This window comes from Octodon degus, unplaced genomic scaffold (assembly GCF_000260255.1).
Source record: "Octodon degus isolate 3935 unplaced genomic scaffold, OctDeg1.0 scaffold00055, whole genome shotgun sequence".
NCBI classification, from domain to species: Eukaryota; Metazoa; Chordata; class Mammalia; order Rodentia; family Octodontidae; genus Octodon; species Octodon degus.
Genome location: NW_004524631.1, coordinates 1188177 through 1210933, shown reverse-complemented (window position 1 = coordinate 1210933; position 22757 = coordinate 1188177). Strand labels below are relative to the sequence as shown.

At 33.7% G+C, this 22757-nt stretch overlaps 1 protein-coding gene and 1 pseudogene across 2 annotated transcripts in view; one reads left to right on the top strand and one right to left on the bottom strand.

Moving 5' to 3' along the window:
- Naaladl2 (N-acetylated alpha-linked acidic dipeptidase like 2) overlaps nt 1-22757 on the top strand; it is a 577651-nt gene that overhangs the window by 110350 nt on the left and 444544 nt on the right. Inside the window, exon 1 of one of the 2 annotated variants that reach the window (XM_012515240.2) lies at nt 4050-4239. The exons of the other annotated variant lie outside the window; for it this stretch is intronic. Within the exon in view, the coding sequence (XP_012370694.1) occupies nt 4197-4239 (43 nt within the window). The 5' untranslated portion in view covers nt 4050-4196. Of the gene's footprint in view, nt 1-4049; nt 4240-22757 lie in introns of those variants that run through there. 2 annotated transcript variants of the gene reach the window in all.
- Nucleotides 12308-16909, bottom strand: LOC105742479 (annotated as a pseudogene).

Below are 22757 nucleotides of genomic sequence, written 5' to 3'. Positions count from 1 at the left end.
TTAAAGAATTCTTGGAAGCATGTGGTAATATTCAATCATATGTCCCATCTTGTGAAACTGTATTTGTTAATCTGAGCAACAGATTTGATGATGAAAACAGATAATGTATCAATCACCGTTGGTCAGATATACTTGTCTTGAAAATCTGTAATGTGTGGGTTGTCACATGTTACCCTGTTTCTGTCTTTGCTTTTGCTTTCTTACTCTTGTTTTTACTCTTCAAATAAAAGAAAATTTTTTTAAAAAAGAAAAATAATTAATTGAGAGAGCTCCTGAGCGACAGGACGGGGCTCAAAAATGGGTCGCCACAGATCCAACTTCTCTGAGAATGTTCTATAGAGCAAAATCATAAGGTGGGTACAACTTGGGTCAAAGTATAATCAATCAAGAAGAGATACATAAGTATAGTTTATAGGTAACGTTTATACAACAGAAAAGCAGGTCACCTAGCAATGATGCATTCAAGGAACAAAGATATTTTTAGCTAGGGATAGTTCTGGAGGTTCTGGTCACATCTGAGTGACTGATGTTGATCTAGATTTATAGAAGCAGGGGATACCAATTATAATCTGAAGTTGTTGCTTTTCTCTAAGGGAAGTATGTAGGCCTACTCATTTCCATTTTTTATCTCGAACCCTTCTTCAGCAGATGTGCCTACAGCCACACTTATGTGGTCTCATCTTTTACACTGAAGCCCTCCAGGCTTAGCTGCCAATATAATTTCTAGCTAATTTAGCTGTCTGTAATGATACTATCCATGTTTTTGTTTGGGTCACTCATTTCTTATTTATGTGATCTTATCTACCAACACTTAGTAATTGTTCAACTACTTTTTGTGTATTTTATATGTGTGTGTGTGTGCAGCGTATGTGTGTAAGAATTTCATTTTTTATTTCACTTGGCTTCTTTATTTAATAAAACTTAACTGAAAAGATCATTAAAATGACATTAACTTAGTTGGGGTGGTGCACCTAGAATCCCAGCGCTCAGGAAGCTGAGGAAGTAGAGTTGCCGTGAGTGCAAGCTCAGCCTGGGCCACGGAGTGAGTTCAAGGATGGCCTGAATTACATAACCAAAACCTGTCTCAAAAACAGACAAAACCCAAAATTTTTACTTGCCGCTAATCATGACTTATCTTGTTTGCATGTTAATGGATGCTCCTTAACACTAGAAGATTTGCATCCTTTGTTCTCAATCAGTATTACTTTTCTCTGCATGAAATTTAATGAAAACCCTGATAGAAAACTAAAAATTTAGTTACTAATATCCAAAAGATACTTTTGTCCACCAGTCATTTCTTAAACAGGGTCCTAGGTGGGTCTTATATTTTAATTAACATTTTATATTCATGTATAGAGTATAGTAAATATTAATATGGACATATTATGTTTCAACTATTTAGAATTATAATGCATAGTGTTTGAAGACATCAAAGAAACCTAACAGAGCAATTAAGTGGTCCATAATGTTAATGTAGCTTAAGAGTCACAGGCATAAAAGTTGCTGTGACTGCATGTTGACATTACACGGTAGGCTGTGAGACTAATGAATATGTGTGGGCATAGATGTGGTATGCTTTTTGCACTCTTGGACCATCACTCTGGGATGAATGTACCTTGACACCCTAATGTTAAGTGAAATAAATCAGATATATAAGCATAGGTGTTGCATGGCTTGTCTCCCATGAGAAATTCAAAATATAAATAACTTAAAGAGCAAAATAAAAAACAGATATTAGGAAACAGGAAAACAGATCTTTTGAAAATAGAAAAAGGAACAGAGAAGGAATGAGGTGGAAAGGAAGGGGATAGGAAATGCAGTAGGATATGTTATATTCATGGGCCAACTTTCTTCAATGAAAGTCAACACTGTGTACTGAATACATCTACCAATCAAAATGTTGAGTTTTGTCAGAGGTGGGTATTCTATTGCCATTCTAATATTTTTTTTTGCCATTCTAATATTGTAGGGGCATGAATTCAGCACAATAATCCAACGTAGTTCAGTAGTCCATAATACTACTGGGTTATCCACAGAATTGGCAATGTCAGAAGTCATTGACTTGAGCCTTTTGTAGCTCAGCATATTAATATGGCTTTACTTTTTATACCTCATTTTTATAATTTTCTGCTGGATGGTTAAGACCAAGATAAAGCAAGACCTATATAACAAGAAATGTAACTTTTTTAAGTGACAAAGTTAACTGAAGGACCATTGTGTAGTGAAAAAAAAAAAAATATATATATATATATATATGTATATACAAAATAATTAGGATAGATATACAGCTACTTTCTCTTAGTTCAATGAAAAGAAAGATTTGAACTAATAGTGTTTGGACAGGATATCTTGTCTGCCTCTTATACTATGAATAACTACTACAAAGAGAACAAAATGCAATGTATTAATTATTGTAACTGTCCTACAAACCTGTTTTGAAACTCATAAAATTAACTGAATAGAAAAGTTGAGAAAGTTAAGAAAAAAAAAAGAGTACATTCACAAATTTTGACACAAATTATTCATATTTCAAATAGAGAAGACTCATTTATTCTAAGCTGTTCAGGACTCAGAAAATATTCTGGATATTTTTAATAATTATGTCAGTTTCCTTCTCAGTAGTCCATAAAGCAAAAACTCTCTTGTCATATTTTTTTTTAAAACTTCCTGGAAAAAGTGTACCAGACATGTACAAAGGCCAAGAGAGAGAGTGAAAAGTGTATTTGCACAGTACTTTATTAGCATTGCAACTTGGTTGAGATAGCTGAAAGTAGATTGATGTTTTCTGTGAAGCTATTCATGTTGTCTTTAACTATTATGATTTCTTTTTCTCTCTAGGTAATAGGCCTTTTATATTTTACCTTTCATTATAACTCCCTCTATTTTATAATTCATAATTAAGCTTATCAATAATAGGTGCACTATTTCTAATATTGACTCACTTTAGTTTCCTTGGGCAAGTATTTAAGTATATTTCTAAGTTTATCATAATGAGTGAGGATTAATATATATGTTACTTTTCTTATGAGACAGATGGAATGTGATGATTATACTGTTTTATTGGCAATTATTCAATTTGAGATACTTTTGGTAAAATAAATACAATGTTACATATGTTGTAGCACACAACTCTAGTAGGCAAGGAGCACTGTATTCTGAAATAGATCATAATCTGTATTATTACCTTAATTATGCCATCTCACTCTTCTCTTGCTTAAAAAATGATTATTTAAAGATCTACTATCGATGACTCATCTCTGCTGCAGATTATTCTTGTTTGAGGCACAACAGTTAATTAAATTTAGTAATCACCATGTTCCTATTAAAACCACAATGCAAATATCAGTATTATCTTTATACAAATGAGGACCTTGAGGCATACCATGACAGGACTGAATAATTGCTTTAGAAATCTATTACTGTGTAGCCTAAAGGAGATGACAACATAGACAGTTATGTTAGTCCTCCTATTTTGCCTTTTTTCTGTGCATTTGAGAAAAATCAGGATGAGGTTCATGAAGAGAAAAGGAAAATAAAAAGGAAGAGATAAAAGTGTCACTTTGTTTTGAATTTCTTATTCACCATGATTAGTGGAGTTACACATTATTGTTTTTGTTCTTCACACTACTTTGAAATAGATATCATTCCTCTTATATAATGATAGACTGATTCTCTGGTAAGTCACTCGGCAAATATTACACTCAAAAGCCCATCCTCAACTGCCCTAGACAAACCCCCATTGTGTTCCTTGTTTCCTTATATTAAAGAAATGAATAGTGATGAATTGTAATTTTTCTCCAAGAAAGTGGGTGAAAATGTTAAAGCATGAAACAAACTGTGCTTCTGAAGCAGGACATGTTGGTAATATTGACACTTCTTTAGGGAAGCATGTAAATGCCTTTCTGGGCTAAAGTGAAAGCACAGAATTAAAAGTTAATATCAAAACTGAAACAAAGCCATGTTTGTGAAGCACACATGAATAGTAGTACATTGGATCAAAGGATATGATCTCACTTCATAGTAAAACAGGTCTTGCAAGACTAGGGAACTCAGGAAGCGGAATGGTAATTATTCACAGAAGAGAGCAGGTAGTATACTGTTACAGTACTATAGTAGAAAGTCAGAAGGTCACAAAACTTGCGGGCTAACTGACAAAACTTCAAACTGCCTGGTCACCTTTTAAAAGAAATAATAAAATGGGAGAGAATGGAGCAAGTTCACCTAACACGTCCTTGCAAGGTAAGCACCAGAAGCCGCTGAGTTGTTTTTGTCCAGAAATTTAAGCAATAGAGAGAGAGAGAGAGAGAGAGAGAGAGAGAGAGAGAGAGAGAGAGAGAGAGAATATGTATTTGCCTCCACTGTGTGTGAAGGTGCGCATTAAAAGTGGGGAGGAATCAGTTGAATCTGTTTTTGATTCAGAAGCATGATGTCCTTCTATGTGCAATGATTTGGCTGAAATAGAATCACAAGTTTGGTGGAAAGTAAGAAAAGCCTTAATTTTGTTAGAATAATACTGGAGAAGTAGGCTAACTAAATGTGTTTCCTGTTGCATCTTGTTCAATACTGACAGAATGCTGATTTATGTCTATTTGTGGAATTTTTATTAGTAATCAGATGTTGCTATCTCTGTGGTTTACCAGCAAAAGACCTTGTAATTAATATACCGACTTTCTAAAGGCAAGACATAGGGGCACTGGAGAGAGCTTATCCTTTGGGGAAAGCAGTTTATTTTACAGGTCTTACTTAATCAGATACCTTTGCCCTTTGAAGGGATTGGCTTTGTTGACATTGGTTCGATAGACATCTGAAGTTTCAGCTTGTTGTGGAAACAAATTCAAGAAGAATCACATGTTTCACTTTATTTTGAGCAAGAAAAGATTTTTCATAAAAAAGAAAACAGACTTAGCTCATATTTATTGAAATAATTTCTAGGTGTCCACTTGCTTGTAAATTATATAACACATGTATAAATGAAACTTGGCCAAGACGTATTTTTAAAAACCTACTTGGTAATTATGTATATATTAATTATATTTTTGCAAAAATATAAACAATGTCTCATTAAGAAAACTCAAATTGGATTATTTAGTTTTCTATTAGGTGAATATAAGAAAAATGTTAATAAGCTACACTTATGAAGTATATTTAAGAATACCAGATGATTGTAGACATTCCTAGTTGTAAGAATACATTATCCACTATCGTTTATTTTTTTCTCTTTAATCTTCATTATACTAGCTTAAGAATGTAAGAATCCTATTTTTTCTCTATATATTTTCTAAAATTTATTTTAAAATATATGTAAGATGCTATTATAAACATTTTAAGTTGAAAGGCTAATAAAATTCATTTAATTAAATTATCAAAGAGAAATACAGTAAAAGGCTCATTTAAGATACTTGTATAAGGGTAACTTTTTGTATGTGTTTTATGGTTTGAAAGGTATCATGTATGTTTCAAACATACACCTGGTTCTAACATTTTATTTTATTTTTTTCCATAATTTTATTGAGAAACAAATATCAATGAGACAGTTTCAATTCGAATTGGTAGGACAGCTCCAATAATTAACACATTGCATGGTTTTAACATTTTAGAAGCTTCTAAGTTGTTAGTGTTGTTCAAATTATAATGTTTTTGTATGAAAGGTATATAACTATTTGATAATCACAGAATAGCTCATCGTATGTTGTATTTGTACATTGCCTGTCTGCGTTCAGGAACTGAAAAAAATCAGGGTAAACAGATCCCTTTACCTTTCCATTATCTCTTTTTATGTTGCACACGTGGGGAAGATTTACTTCTTACAACAGAACCTTAGAATGTGTAGATGACATTTTTGTTTTTCTTTTTCTCTAGCATGTTTAGTTACTTTTTAGCAGTATGTGTATTTTACTGTGTAAAGGTAGATTTCCCTTTCTTCCATTCATGTGCATGTATAAAGTACAATTTATTTAATAATTAATAAACAGTATATATCAGAAAATATTGCACAAACTTTAATTCAAAGAGGTTCTATAGCAGATAATGTCCTTATTATGGTTTACGTTAGAGAACCACGTGCCTGGGTCGGGATGCCTTTTGTGGTGGGGAGAACCTGGGAGAGCAGGCGTATCCTGAGTGCACCCTGTGCAGACCCATTGCTACGGGATGCATTGTTCTCTTCTGATCTTATCTGAGCTGGAATGTGTCCTTGGAATTTCGGTAAAGATGTCAGACCTGCTTTTAGGTGTGGTGAAACTTACATTACAGATGAATTTCATTTAAGATTATTAAGGGAACCTACTCATGAGGGTTGAAAAGCAAAGAAACATCAGTTAGTAGTTTTAGATTTCTTCTGAATTTATTTAAATTATAAAAGAAATATTAGAGGCCATTCATAGCTTTATTGGCACATCTGAAGTTAGAGAGATTTAAAACTAATCAAATATATCCTGGAGTCTTTATTTATACACTATTTTATTCTCTGCTTTATGCTGTCCTATATCTCAAAATAAGTTTCAAAATTATCAAAATAAATGAAAAAGATATTTTGAAATGTTAATTTTTCATACCTAATAGTATTTGTGTAAAGACATTCAAATTCTGTGCTTTGTGCATAAACTACACAGAGGATTGACTTGAGTGAGTTGGCTAAGCTAATATTCACACTAGATTATCAAAAAACTTCATTGCATTCTTTGAATAATGATTTTCTAAAAGTATTTATTTAGATTACCTAGAATGAGTGAGTCTTTCTACTTATAATTTGGAGGTTATTTTGATTTGAATAATTTGTGTGTCCAAACTAATATTGCCAATGCCCACCTCCCCTACTACAAGAGTATTGAAAGTGTTTGTGTTATGCAGATTCTGTCCTTTTCAGTGGATTAATACTGCTGTTAAGATGGTCTGGAGGTAGTAGGATTCCCTCCCCTTTCCCTTCTGACTCCTAATGTGTAGGGATGCAGTAAGAAGGCTCCTATCAGATGCTAGTACCTTGACTTTGGATGTTCCAACATGAAGAACTGCAAAAAATAAATTGCTAAGCCCATGGTATTAGTCTATTGAAGAAGTTCAAATCAGTTCAAGACAGAGGGCTAGCCACAGACATTAACTAAGCTTACTCATCTAAATGCTCTTTCCCATACAATTCTGACCTAGTCTCTGGTCGCATGTGGCTTTGATATAGAAGTCGCCTATATCAATCTTTAGCATGTTCAGTAGGCATCAGGACCTCATTTTTAATCTTCAAGTCACTCTTCAATTTAGTGGGAGTAGATCATAATTATCCTTCCAAATGTAAAAAGCGAAAAGCAATGTCTGCTTCTTTCAGCCTCAGTGCCATAGTATCCCCTCAGTGAATTTAAATAACTGTAAATGAAGGCTCATAATATTTTCTTATCTGTGAGTAAGACAATGTAAAGAAATTTTTTAAACTTTGAGAATAGAAATAGAAATGTATAAATAATATTACATAAAAAAGGGGGAGGCCTTTTTAAGCATGGTTAGTGATTGAGCAAACTTAAAAGAATTTCCTTGCATAATATGTGCAAATTCATTACTCCGTCAGTCTGTAACAGAAGTGAATGGCCATGGCTTGCAGGTGGAAGTAGTAGATTGCTTTGAAATAGGGGAAAGAAACTCCCAAACTGCTACATATTAAGTATAAGTTCATGTTCTCTAAAATTGAGACTGAATTATAGGAACAACATAGGTTAAGAGCAGAATATATTTATTGAGGGAAAGAAACTTTCTGTCTGAGAGAGAGAGAGACAGGGGTTCTGAAGGACTCTGTCTTTACTGAGGATTTTTATACAGCAATTCCATGACATGAAGGTCTAAGGTGGGCAAAATGGGAAATTGCAAAGTGAGCATGAGGTGGGACAAAACTATGGTCAAGTGATAAGATTACAAGTGTAATTGTGCAGGTAAAATTGATTAAATCAGGATCAAATGGGGAAGCCAGTCATACAGCAAGTGGGCCTGAATACAGAGCAGGGGCTTTTCCTGTAGGGGTTGGATTAATGACTCTTTCTGGCTTTTTGGAGGTGTTTGATACGTATTTAGAATATAAATCACTACTGGCTACCCCTAGGGAGGTGTGTGGCTGCATTTGTTTCATCTTTTGTGTTGAGGTCCGGCTAACAGCAGAGGCACCTGTCTCTTCTGCCCCATCTGCAAGGTTTGGTGCCGAGTCTTCCCAGGGCCTGGCTGTATTGGACTACCTATATTTCTATCTAATTCTTTTGCCTACAACAGCTTCTTGGCAGGCAGCTACCTAGAATATACTTTAGCATAAAGTTTTCCCATAGGCCATTCTTGAATGTGTAAGGGCTCCTTCTCTCTTTCCTGCCAGGAAAAAAACATGCATTTTCTATGTGTCTCAATATTCTTACCAGTCTGGAAAGCTCCTAGTCAGAATTCTACTTTTTTTTTTTTTTTTTTTTTTTTTTGGCAGAACCAGGTATTGAACTCAGGCCCTTGCTCTTGCCAGGGAAGCACTTATTCCACTGAGTCATCTCCCTAGCCCCTTTCCTAGTCAGAATTTTAAAAGGGAAAAAGAGTCTGCTTTCTAGGTAGAGACCTAAGTCCTTCCCACCTGGAGAACTCAGTCGCCAAGACCTTTTCTGATATATTTTTCTTCTTTGAAAATCTATGGTCAAAATATAACCAAGGGTTATCACCTCCTTGTAAAAGATACAATATATTAATTGACTTCTGAAATTATTTGAATTAAGTGTGTTTGAGTTCTCAACAGTGTATATCATACTTGTGAAAGGAGTTCTCCTTGATTGGAGTCTTCTTTATCCTTCTCAGCATAGGCAACTCAGGTTGCCTACTTCACATCTGAATGTCTGCTTTTGGGAGCATTTCTGATAACAGCTCTCCTTCTTACCTTAATTTTTCTTTATTCTGTATTTCTAGTAAACCACTGCCCTAAAGCCTTCCAAAGGCTAGGGATCAGTGGATAAAAATACCTTAAATATAGAACAGCAAGCCTCCATGAAATTAAAATTATCCATGACTTTACAAAAGTAGTTGCCAAAACCTAGGTCTCCACTTTTGCTTCTCAGAGCCTGTAATTTTATAGAATAATTTGGTCCATTATTTTCTAGAGGCATGTACTTTCCAATTTTGTAAGGGAAAATCCGTCTCACAAGCACTGCCCATATTGGCATCTTTTAGTGTCTGCATTTATGACCAAGAAGGCATTGTCTAGCATTTGGTTAGGTTATTTCAGAACTGGTTTGTCTAGTCCAGGCTTGGACTTTCTTTTGATCACATATGAATTTTATGAGCTTTCATGATATTTAGATAACTTACATCAAAACCAGAAGCCAGCTGAAAGTCCTTAGGCACATGTATATAATAGTCTCCTTTTTTGCTATTTTATTTCCTAGGTTAATATTACTATTTTCTGTGACTTTTAAATAAGTTTATTGAATATATATATATATATATATATATATATATATATATTGTTTTCATTGTAGGGAATTTATCCCTGTACAAGATATATCTTGTTCTTTCTTTTTAAGAAAGCAAATTTCCTCCACTTGGCTACCAATGTAAAATCTTAGGCAGAGTGGTGCCTTAGTGTCTGTGTGTCAAGTATCTATTTCAGCCTGAGGGTAGCAGTACTGTAAGCTTCAACCTGTTATACTGGTTTGGTGTGAATATTTACTTTCTGTGGTGGGAAAAATATCTCTGCATTCATCATCATAAACCATGCCTGTGAGTGCCTTGAAATCTTTCTGAAACCCAAAGAGGATTTACCAGTCTGTGAGTCCTCCATTTCAGCCCACAGAACTTTCATAGCATTATTAATTAAGAGAAATGCAAGGAACTCTTGTTTTACCTGTGCATGTTCTATGAAGAAGGCTTTCACTCCCCATTAGTGATAGGTTTGAACATGTGAAGACCTGAGGCACTCGGAGCTGCAACTTAGGTATTGAGGCAATAGGGCATTTTGAAGTTGGAGCTTTCAGGAGTTTTGCTGGGGAGGTCTCATAAACTAAAGAGCAAAATGGAGCATTATTTGGAACGAGTAAAATTGCCAGAAATGTCCAGGTGTGATTTCCCAGGAAAGCATGACCATAAGTAATTGGCAAAGCAAAAGTGCATGTGAAGGTAGCTTGGGTACTTTTCGCAGGTAAAAGGCAAAAAGAATCCTTGAAAAAAAAATGAGATTAAGAGATAAGTATGATATAAGTAGTAAAATCAGCATAACTGAGCTTCTGAACTGTTTTTTTCCTATGTCTTTCACCGTGGAAATATGATCTTTATTAGAAGTAATATGACAAGTTATGTAATTAAATAGAACATAAGATGAAAGTGTTAGTAAGAGTACATAGTTAAAACCTGCTCTTGGAGAAAAAGCCAATTCTTAAATACTTTGAAATAAAGAGTTTGTCCCTGGAATTTTAGATAATCTTAAAAATAAGTTTTAATCTCTGAATTAAATGATATTTTGTAACACTAAATATATTTCAAAGGAAAATATTTTGAATATCAATTAAAGTCACTGTAAAATCATGCATAAAGGTGATACATACCTTTAGAATGCCATGATTGTTTAATTATTATTATCAATAACATAATTAAGATATTTCCATGCATTGAATAGGTTGGATCTGTCTGTGAGTGTGTTTCACTTTTCTTAAGGAACTGGAACAAAGAGTGCAGTAATAATCTGATGATTATATGTGTATAAACACCATATAATTATTACATTGTATGCTATTCTCTGGATTTTGGAAAGACTTTACAATTTTTAGCTAATTGACTAGGACAGTAAGCCAACTTTCTTTTTATCACAGTTTATTTTGGGAGGATTATTAGCCAAGCATGTACTTGACTTATTATTGGAAAGTATTACACTTGACACATTGTAAGGAAAAATGAGCAACTGACAGAACCGCAAAGAAAAATATCATTAGGATGAAAACACATTAAAGGGCACTGAGCTTCAGCTGATCCCTTGAGCTTCTAATCTCTCTTCAGGAAAAGTATGTGTAAACAGTTATGTTTGACATGGCTGTATTGTTGCTCTGTTGATGGACATGTTTAACTCTGTCCACAGTTGAATTCTTTATAGGTGTTTTTAGTAATCCATATTGAAAAGCAATCTGCCTATATTCTTTAAATCTTTGATTAGTGTAGTATAAGTTGTATATTGTATTTATTTTAATGAATGTGACTTAGGAAAAGATACAAAGCCTGTCTACTAAAATATAAGTTCAAAAGAGAAAAGCTTTGAAAAATCAGCTACCAAAGATAACGTAATGTGTAATAAAAAGGTGAAAGTTGTACATATCCATTTGTTAAACGATACATTCAACCTTATTGTGTGATTTGGATTTTGAGTGAATGATTGATATTAAGAAGTGATTCAATTCCTGAAATCCATTTCATCTTTATGATCCTTTCTTTTCTTTAAAGTAATTTCCTTTGACTATAGAACATGGAGGCAGAGAGGATCGAAGGGCATGATATTTTCTTTTTCTCTTTGTTTACTGGCCTTTAATGAAACCATATACTAGTCCTTTCTTTCATGAACTATGAACAAATCTTGAACAAATTTCTTCATCACATCCACATTTCTTGGTAATAGGTTTCTGAGATGGACAAATGTACTTTGTTAGAAAAGATGCACATTTCTTCCTGTCCTGCCAGTTCTTAATATTGTTGAAACAACAGATATCAAAGAAATCATAGAGGAATGTAAGAATTTGAACAGCTTCATAGAGAAGAAAAAATTTGAACTGATTCTGACACCTTGATAAATTAGAATGAGGTGCCCAGAAGAAAGTTTTTCCTGACAAAATGTACTATAGAAGCAAGGCATAAAAATTGTATCTATGCATATATTTCTTGCTGTATTATTTTCTCTCATTGCAAACAAAAAGAATTTTTCAAATATAGATACAAAATAGACTATATGATAGAAAATAAAGTTAAGTTGCATTAATTAAAATCAATATACAAAATGTATCTCAAAACATCTTGAACAATTACTAAGCAGGTAACAAAAAAAGTAAGAAATAGGCTTCAAGATCTATGGTGTAAAAATAAATGCATTTAAGAGATGCATACCATTCTTATTGAGATAGTGTGACAAAAATCAGAGCTTTTTTTTTTTTTTTGGTAGAATACTTATTTTTATTCCAAGGGACATGTGATTGATTCCCTGTCAGTCAACTTTATTTTCAAACCAAAAATCCCTAGAGTCAGTGTCTCTTAAATTGTGAGCTAGTATTAGTCTTTAAAACATCTTTTACAAATAAAGGGAAGATGTAAAATACTAGGATTTCCTTCATAAATATTAATTGCAAAACTTCTTTCTGAATTTTTTTCCTGCTGCACTTGCTGCTTTTTCAGATATGATCTGTGAGTAGAGTACTTCCTTCACCTGTATCTTTTGTAGTCAGAATCAACCAGAAGTTCTTCCACAAGAATCCTTTTCCTTTGCTTCTTGAGAATTCACGAATGGTAAAAATCAGCTGGACTATCAACAATAGTGCCAATCTGGAAGTACTTAAAGGGGCCATCTCGAGCATTTTTCTTGTAAAATCTTTTTACAAGATTTTACTTGCTCTCATCTCAGAGCTTTGAGATCTTTTTTAAGTTCATCAGTCAATTCTGGAGCTTTCATATCAAACCAACCATCACCTGCAGTTTTTTTGTCACTGTTTTCTGTGTTTTTCTGAAATGGATGCTCTGATTCACTATATGATAGGACACAATAATTTTTTTTTCAAAATCAATGTAATAATAGCTTTCTATAGGAGCTCATTTTTCTTTTTCTCCTTGATCTGTGTTACAATTTTCTTTTTAGACTGAAGTTTTTCTGTGTTAAAATTAAAATACACACCACCCAATTCTTTGAACACAGACCAGGAACTATAGTGCTACTTGTCAACTTCAGACTTTTTGTTATTTAGTAAATCATCTTCATCAGTATATTCAACTTTGATATTTCTGTCTGATGGTTTGTCTTCTCTATTTCCATGTTCTTCCTCTTCTTTTTCTTCCTCATTGGTAACCTCACTTGCCTTATCATTCAAATAAAAATTTTTATCAGGATTTAATCCAAAAGTTATATCAATTAAAGAAAGCACTGTCATGAGATGTATTTTCTGAATTTTCATTTAATGATTCCTGTTGACCATTATTTTCAACAAAACACAGTGTCTTCTTCACTTCCTTTGCTTTCAGATTGCAGACTTTCATCACTGCTGAGAACTAGTAAGACAGATTTATCTATATCTGGAGACTGGTTGAGTTCAGGTTGGTTTAGTCTGGTATCACATTCAAGAACTGCACTCCTTTCACTATTGTTGTCCTCACTGACAGCTTTGCTTGTGGACTCTACACCATCACCATCATGGCCACTGAGCTTTGTCAAGTCATTTGTTTTATACAGTGCTGTTTCTCTCTTCATTCCATCTGTTCACTTCTACAACTGCAACTGTTTGAGCTAATGATTTCATCACAGCCTCACAGTTCAGAGTTGAGGGCTCTGATGTGGCTTTATTGTTTTGAAGAGTTAAATATTTTTGAGAGACTAACTGCTAAAGGCTAGCATCCTGGAGTTTAGAAAGACATTTCAAATGAGAAATTTTATCATTTTCTATTCTCTCATCTATTACTCTGTTTTCCTCTTCAGCAAAAATCTGTCTGGTATATGAATCCTCTGATTTTGCAGAAATACCCTTGATTATCTTTGTATTTTCTGGTACAATCTTGGCATATTTATTATCAGATTATACCTGTAATTTCCTTGGCATAGTTCTAGCTGTTCCCTTGTGTGTAAATCTAGAGAATGAAATGTCAGAGCATGATAATTCAGCATCAGATACAGCTTCTGCATGTGACTCTTGGCTTTGACCTGTTAGAGTTTTAGCCTTACTTCTGGTTCTTGTCATTTCTGGGGAAGACACAATTCTAGAAACACCTGAAGTATGATATTCTGCTTCAGAGATAAATTCTTCAGCAACAGACTCATTTAGTCCAGTTATTTTCTGCTTTTCTCTTACAGAAAGACAATGGTGTGGGTGCACTTATGATCTGCCTTCTTGTACTTATTTTTAGAATAGTCTCCTGGATCTCAGACACTGGAAAATAATTTGACTTTTTTTTCAGAGAACTCTCCATCAGTAGATGGTTCAATATTGAGCCATCTATATACCTGCTAGTGAGCCTGTTATATACCTGCTCTTTCTCTTTGTGGTTTTAGGAGTTGTATAGACTGGGCTTGGTTTCCCAGTAGTCTGTGATTTAGCTATACTTTGGTATCAGGTCTAAATTTCTTCTTGCTTTCTGGATGCCTGAATTCCAGCTGAAGCAGAACTCCTCTGGCATCTGACAGCTGACGTGACTTGTATTCTACCCCAAGAAAGTGCAGACTGGTAACTACCATTTTCACAGCTTCAACTTCATGGAAACTAGAGTGGCTCCATCTCAGGATAATTTTTATTTTTATCATTTTAGTTTTTATTTTTGGTGGAACTGGGGATTGAACTCAGGCCCTATGCTTGCCAGGCAAGCACTTATTCCACTGAGCCATCTCCCTGGCCCCTCAGGATAATTTTTAATAGATGACTATTAATTTTTGTCAGGCAGACAACACCAAGAAAAAATGTTTAATGAGTTATAGAGAAAAGTAAAACAAGGGTCTGGGAGATGGTTCAATGGAATAAGCGCTTCCCTGGCAAGCACAAGATCCTGAGATCAATCCATGGTTCCACAAAAAAAAAAAAAAGTAAAACAATATTTTATTTATCTCAAACTATTTAAGTAGAAAATTTCATGATTATCTTTAAAGCTGTTATACAATGGAACATTTATGGAGAAAAACTTTAAAACATGTAATTAATCTGGATATAATGAGGAAAAGAGATCAAAATAATAATTAAGAGATACAGACTTGGGTTGAGAGATGCTTGGTGATAGAATATTCACCTAGCATCCAAAGGCTCTGAGTTCAGTCCTTTGCTGTGCTGCAGGATATAAGTCCTGTATAATATCTAAATATTAACAAAGATTTACAAAACCTAAATGTTCATATTATTAATATTTTGGAACCTAAAGATATTTGCTTTAAAATCTATAAGCATGTTATATCACTGAAATGTCTCTCCTAAAGTTCCTGTTGGATTTTAAATAGGTATTGTTCTTTCTTTTCGGCTAAAGAATAATTCAATACAATCGGTGTGGCAGATTTGTGGAAGGATGTGATAAAGAGTAAGATTAGATAATACTTCACATTGCTAATAGTGACATGAATCCATACTGTGAGGTAATGCTCCGGCCTTAAAGATCTTAGGTATCACTAGATAAGAATTTGTGAGGGGAGAAAGAAACACATTCAATAAGAAGGTAGTAATGTTTTTATTCTGTGTAGCTTATGATTTGTCTTTTGACTACATGAATTTGGGGTAACATCTCTTTCTACTCTATTGCTTATATTTCTAGGGATTACTAACTTTTATCAAAATACTCAATATGATTTGGTAGCATAATGTGCAGTAACAGCAGTTGGTATACATGTATTCATGTGTAAAGTAGAAATTCTAAAAATCTACTTTTGATATAAAATGTGCTTTTACCTAATTTGGTAACCTCAAAAAGTAGAAGGAAGTAGTAAATTTTATAATAATTTAAAACTGAAATGCATTACACTTCTTTGAAGCTCACAACAATCTTTTCTCTTTATCTGACAAACACAGCAAGCTGAGTCCCTACTGAGACTCCCATGTAGTGGTTATTACTACTGAACTTCCTAGATATATTTCCTCCTGTCATTCCAACATCTCAGCCCTAACATATGTGTCTGGGCTGACAAACTGAACAGCCAGTCTGTTTTAATGTGTGTTTTTAATTTTTTCAAAATCTCCTTATGGAACATTTTTTAAAATTATATTTGTTTATTGCACATTTCTCTGCATTAAAATAGTCTTTTCAGATGAAACTCCATAGATAGTGTGTTTATTGCTATATTTCTATTGTCTAGAATAATAACTTACACAAAATTATGTTTCTAACAAGTGTAAGTTGAATATGCTCAGAAAAGAACAAACATAAAATATATTGTATTATTTTTCTGTGTCTGGAATTTACACCTATTCAAACATGAAAATTAATTAAGCATTAAATAGAAGCTCTTAGCAGGATCTGTACAAAAGAAAATAAGAACTCTTAAGTAAGAAAGCATTGACAAGTATTTTTTAATCAAAAGGGCTTATATAAAATTAATAATTGACATAGAGTCTATTTATTATAAGGTACTGGAAGCATTGCTTATTTTTCTTTTCCTATAAAATCTTATAATTTGTTCCTCTTTTTTTTACTCTAATTCTCTTTCTCAGTGTTTGGATTAACTAGATGAGTTCTCAGATACTAAATATGAAAGGCAATGGAAAAATGAAATTAAAAACAACAAAATTTAAGAAGTCAAATTTCTTGAATAATGTAAATAAGGGCCAATAGTTGTTGGGTACAGGAGGCTACCTTAAAGAGATGAAATTATCATAAAAAGGATTTGGTTTCATGTTTGGCTGTGCAGCTAATATACTACTTCAAAAATTGTGAAGGACAGAAAAGATTATTTGGTGAGGAGAAATCTGATACCTTTACCCTTGAATATTGTCTATTGGAAATAACTATAAAACATCTAAATAAATAATGTCTTTATTATGATCTATTTTCTGGGAGTATTTGTGACGTGAAGTACAATGGCTTTTGCCTTTGATAAATTCTTCTGTGTAGGATACAGTCTAATAATTATTTATTTTGTATATATTGAGGATATATTGCTTACTGATTAATTGGAAGATTAAAAACTAATGCATGTTAAAAATCAGAATGGCCCATTGCATATAGCGTAAACTTACATGTCTACTTCAATCATCGTAACAGCTGGCATTACCGTCCTCATCATCCTGCATCATTTCATTGTTAAAGAGTGGAAGAATCCATGTAATGATATTGGCATCGAAGAAAATCAATATTTGGGGTATTTTTGGTGTTTGCTTATATTTGTCAGCAATGAGATAGAGATTGCTAAAAATTAAAAATGTGGCTTGGATGTGAAAGAATAATGTTCTGAACTGATTTTACAATGTTTTGAAGAATTGATGTAGTGAATGGGGAAAGCTTAGGAAAATAAAACCAAATGAGATCTCTTAAAAAGTTTATGTTAAACAATCCATGGTATGTCTTGATGAAAAATGTCCAGGATTAACTTAAAATTGGGCTCTATCTTGAGAGAAAAGTTTGTGGAAGTTTTAAAGGTACAAGTGGTAGATGACACTGTGAGGTGGTTAGAAGATGCAAAGCTGGACAGGGGACTGAAAAGACAAAGCTCATGATAGAGTCTAAAGTTTGAGCTTCAACAAATGAGATGGGCTCATTGTTGATTAGGTTTTGTAAGTCAGCATTTGGAGGGAAATGCATGGTAATAATTTCTATATAAAAAGAGTAAATACATTAAATGAAAGAATAGACAAGTAGGAAGAATATGCAGATTTATGCTTGGAATTAAAGTGAAACTAAAGAAGAATACCATTTGAAAATCACCAGAAATAAAATTAAAGAGGAAAATATAATTGTCAAAGCGTAAGAATCTTAATACAGAACTAATAACCTTAGAAATGACCATAGTTAGGGAATTGGAGAAAGAAGATGATGGTTATATCCTATCCAGTTAGCAGCAGTATGTCTAAGGAGGGCTTAGATTGCCTAAGTAACTTCAGAAGTACAGATTTCTCTTTTTTAGAAGAAAAAGAGTAATGACAAATTTACTAAGTTGGACAGAAGAATGGGGCAAGGAGTTCCTACCAAGTGGGTCTGTATCTTTGTAGTAAAGGATGAGTTCATTCAGACAGGAGCTCGAGTGGGACTATGTGTGGGTAACTGAATTTATGAAAGACAAACAAAAGGATTGGCCAATAACAGTAGTAGTAAAGTTACCTAAGAGTGTCTGTGGATGTAGGAAATGAACAGGAAAAAATGCAGGTGATTTTTAACCAGTTTTCACAGAAATATGTTGGTGATGGTAATGATGATGAGTATGTGTGTATATATTGGTGTGTGTGTTTTACTTGTTTCTCTGTACACTTATCTAGAGATTAATATTTGAGAATATTAAGATTTCATTGTGTGATACAATATGTAAGAGCCTACTGGAAAAATATCATCAGTCTGAAAGCTACTGTACTGTAACAAAATGGTGTTTATAAGAGAAACTGTGTTTTGTTACAGATCCATGAATGTTTCTGTAAAATAATGAAACATTTAAGCTTCACTGTGGATATGTTTTTGAATGCTATCTCCTTATCTGTGAAAGAAAGCATCCATATAAATTACTGTTGATGGTTGTGACAGATCTATAAGACTGTGGGTGGATGAGGACCCACTTTCATTTGATTGTTTCAAAATAAGCAAAATCTGGTTTAAAGTAATGTTTAACCACAAAAGGCTTCAAGAACCTTGGGTAGTCAATGGCTAGCATCAATGTTTGTATCACGTTATTATCATCATTGGTAATCATGATAAAAACAAGTAATTGTAATTAGACTTTTACTAAATGCTAATCAAGGACAAAGGTAGAATTTAAATCTCAACATATTTGAGTTGGCATCTCATTCGCTATATATTCAAGATGTATTATCTTTAAAAAGCTAAGTTTTTTTTTCCAAAGGAATATCCTGGTCAGGGAGATAGCCTGTATGGTCATATAGACTCAAAATACAAACACCTGCCTGGCAAGTGTGAAGTCCTGAGTTTGGTTGCTGATTCCAATAAATAAGTAAATAAATAAATAGCCAAAGAGAGTATGCCACAAATTTACAATTTGAATCTTTATGCAAAAATTAATAGGGGCCAGGGAGTTAGCTCAGTAGAATAAGCGCTTGCCTGGCAAGTGCAAAGGCCTGAGTTCAATCCCCGGTTCTGGAAAAAAAACAAAACAAAACTTACCAACTGCTAAATTTTATTAGTGAAAAGAATAATAGCCTCTCAAGAACCTAGACTATGGATAATATATATGTGCTTTTAACAGTGCTGTGTTTTACCAAATTGACTTCACGTCATGTATACATGTTTCTTTCTTTATTTGAGTTTATCGCGATTCCTTTTTCCTCCTTACCCACACATGCACATCGTATTTCCTTCATACCTGCATTCCTGGTACTTTTATTGAATGTGATAAGGATCTGAAGAAGTAGTTCCAAGTAGTTCTGCTAAATTGAAGAATGTCTTGATCATTAACCTTCAGTTTGAAGTTTTAGGTGACCACAAACTAGTATTAAGGCATACAGATTCAGTTCTACAAAATATTCCTTATAGAGGTTTTTAAACAATTGATGCTTTGCTGATACTAAGGATATTTCCTCTACAGTGTTCTGACTTAACAAATTACATTTAAAAGCAATAAACTTCTTTATTTTATCCATAGATACAATAAAAAATGTTATACCACATAACTTTGACTTAGTCAATAATTCTAGTCTTCGCCTTAGGGTTGAAAGAGAGAATTATTCCTGTTACACATTTTAATTGTGCTATAAACTTTGGAAAAGAGCTATTGATCTTAGTATCTGGCATGAGAAAGTTGGTTCTTCTTGTGCTGTAGTTGGTGAAAATTGGTCAAATAGGCTAAAAATGAAGAATTTCAGGTAAGCCAAAGGCAGTGAGCATATAATAAAGAATACATTCTTGTATTTCCATAATTTAATTGTTAGAATCCTTAAATATTGTCTTCACCAAACATCATTCTACAGAAAAATGGAGACTTACATTTGAGTTATGAAATATATTCCTTTGTTTTAGGTAAAAGAACCTCTGCAGTAGTATTCTTGATCTTTAATATTTTAATGCAGAAACAGGAGGGCCTAAGAGGAAATTTCATTTTATTTTTTTCCATAATTTTTTGAGGAACAAATAACAATGAGACAGTTTCAAACCAAATTGGTAGGACAGTTTCAATAGTTAACACATTGCATAAATTCTTCCTAGTGGTTAATTACTGTACAAGATGCGGACATGATATCCTATCTACAAACACTATTAGAACAAATACCTCTATTCATTAAGAGAATGTAACTATATATCTATCCTAACCGTTTTGAATACACAGATACAAAATGGACATTCATCTGTATCCCCTTTTTTTGTTAAGTTCCATCATTTGAATATTATAGGTGTGTTAACTCAGCAAAATATTCTTAAAAAGAGTCCAGTAGTCCATAATAGTATTTATTGGATCTTCCCCTTGACTGGCAGTGTCAGAAATTGTTGACCTGAGTCTCCTACAGCTCAACATAACACCATGGCTTTACTTCTTATACTTCATTTTTATACTTTTCTGCTGGATGGTTAAGACCAAGGTAAAGCAGGACCTATAACAGCAAAAGTTGTAGCTTTCGGCTCTGATAAGTTCAGTGAAATCCCCTCAGGACTTTTTTGGAGATCCTGTACCTCAGATTGTAGAACCTTTGTCAGTGTCAGCCATGTGTATGAGTCACAGCCATTGCTTGGCCAATGTGCTCTCTGTGAAAGCCTGAAGGAATGTTTTCTCTCTATATGACTCTCCTTAGGCACACTCTACATCATCGATCACTTTCCTCTTTGGCCCCATTTCCTCCTTTATCAGAAAATTAGGGACATTACCGAGTTACATGACATTACAGTACAAGTTCTCATATGTCCTGAGTCTTAATTCACCTTGGAAGGCTAGGGCCAATATGTTGGCTTTCCTTGCAGCCCTCCTTTTTCTCTAATTTTAGTCTGCAAACTTAGGTTGTTAACCCTCCGGAAGAGAAGTTGATTGTTATTACCATACAGCCTAGGCTATTAAGCTTAACCTCACTATCTGTCTGAATATCAAACATCTTAGGTATAACATGGAACAGGTATTTTTCATCAATTATTGATATGTTGAACTTGTAAGTCCCTACAGAATATGATGAAAAGACATTTAAGAATTAGAATGCATTTTAAAAATACATATAAAGAATTATTTACTTCTTATGTTTACACAAAGGTCCAAAAATCTAACCATATACAAACTTGAAGGAGGACAGTCCCACAACATTCCTTTTCCTGTCTCTTGACTTCATTCACCACCCCCTTCTTTTTGAACAATCATCTACCTTAGAGATAGCACAGCAGCAACTGGCATGTCAGGACAAGCAGCCCATATTTAGAAGACCAGAATGACAGGCACAACAAGCATGAAACTACTATTACAGATTGCCATCTTCAGTGCAGTTGCTTAATTCACAGGTATCAGTATATATGGTTAGTCAGGGTGAGATTCTTTCCAATTAACTGCTAGATTCAAAGATCTTATGGAGATTCTCAGGATCATTGCCTTGCCCATCTTCTACATATAATTGTATGGCTTGTCATGTCATGTTTCTTAGCTCTTCTCTTTTCCCTGTCTTAATTAGTTAGTCCTCAAGTTCCTGCTTTCCTTTTACTTGTATTATACCTTTGTATTTGTATTTCTTCTTTTGAGTTCTTATACTAGGGAAACTATATGGTATTTACACATGTGTGTCTGGTTTATTTCACTTATGCATATATCTTCAAGTGGCATCCACTTTAATATAAAGGCTTTGAGTTTATCATTCTTTATAGCTGAGTAATACTCCATTGTGTAAAAATACCACATCTTTTTCAACCATTCCTCAGGTGATGGGCATCTAGGTTGTTTCCAAGATTTGGCTATCACAAATTGTGGTGCTATAAACATAGGCACACATATATCCCTATGATATGATGTTTTCAGATTCTCCGGGAAAATTCCCAGTAGAGGAATAGCTGATTTAAATGGGATTTCCAGTCTTACTTTTCTAAGGAGTCTCCATACTGATTTCCATAACGGTTGCACCAGTCTACACTCCCACCAGCAGTGAAGAAGGGTTCCTTTCCCCACACAGCCTCTCCAACATTCGTTGTTGGTTGATTTCTTTGTGATAGCCATTCTTTCTGGGGTGAGATGATAGCTCAATGTTGTTTTAATTTGCATTTCACAGATGACTAGTGATGTGGAGCATTTTTTCATATATTTATTCACTTCTTTAATTTCATCCCTACGAGGAAATTTTTTTAAAGTTCCTTGAGTTAAGATTGTTATTAGGTTTTACAGGGCAGTGAACATTGTGATTATCATTTTAATACTGATCTTTTTACAAATTTTCATCCTTAAATCAATAATATGGGTAAAAAGCCTTATTGCTAAATAAAACAGAAAATGATATCCATAATAATACCAGGATGATAAGAGTAGCTGCTTTCTCCTATGCTTCCAGGAGGGAATGAACATTACTATAAATGCATTTTATACATGGCCACAACGACCATGTGAGAATTGGCCTTCATTCCCTTCTATAGAGGCCACATGAGATTAAGTAACTGTCTAAGGATTATGTGGACACTAAGTGGCAGTGTTGGGATTGGAACCTGGGTCTGTCTGACTCATAATTATGCTCTGGTTGAATGTATATAGCTTCATTTATTTGCTATTTTCAGAAAAAAATAATTAAAATTTAGAGTATTTTACTGGGATAGATTTATATTTAAATTTATATATATCCAATTAGTATCATGAATATATACATTGTTTTACTTGGCTTTCTATCCCGGTCATAAACTACCTAAGAAAATTAACAGGGCCAGTGAGATGGCTCAGTGGAATAAGTGCTTCCCTGGCAAGCACAAGGGCCTGAGTTCAATCCCCGGCTCTGCAAAAAAAAAAAAAAAAAAAA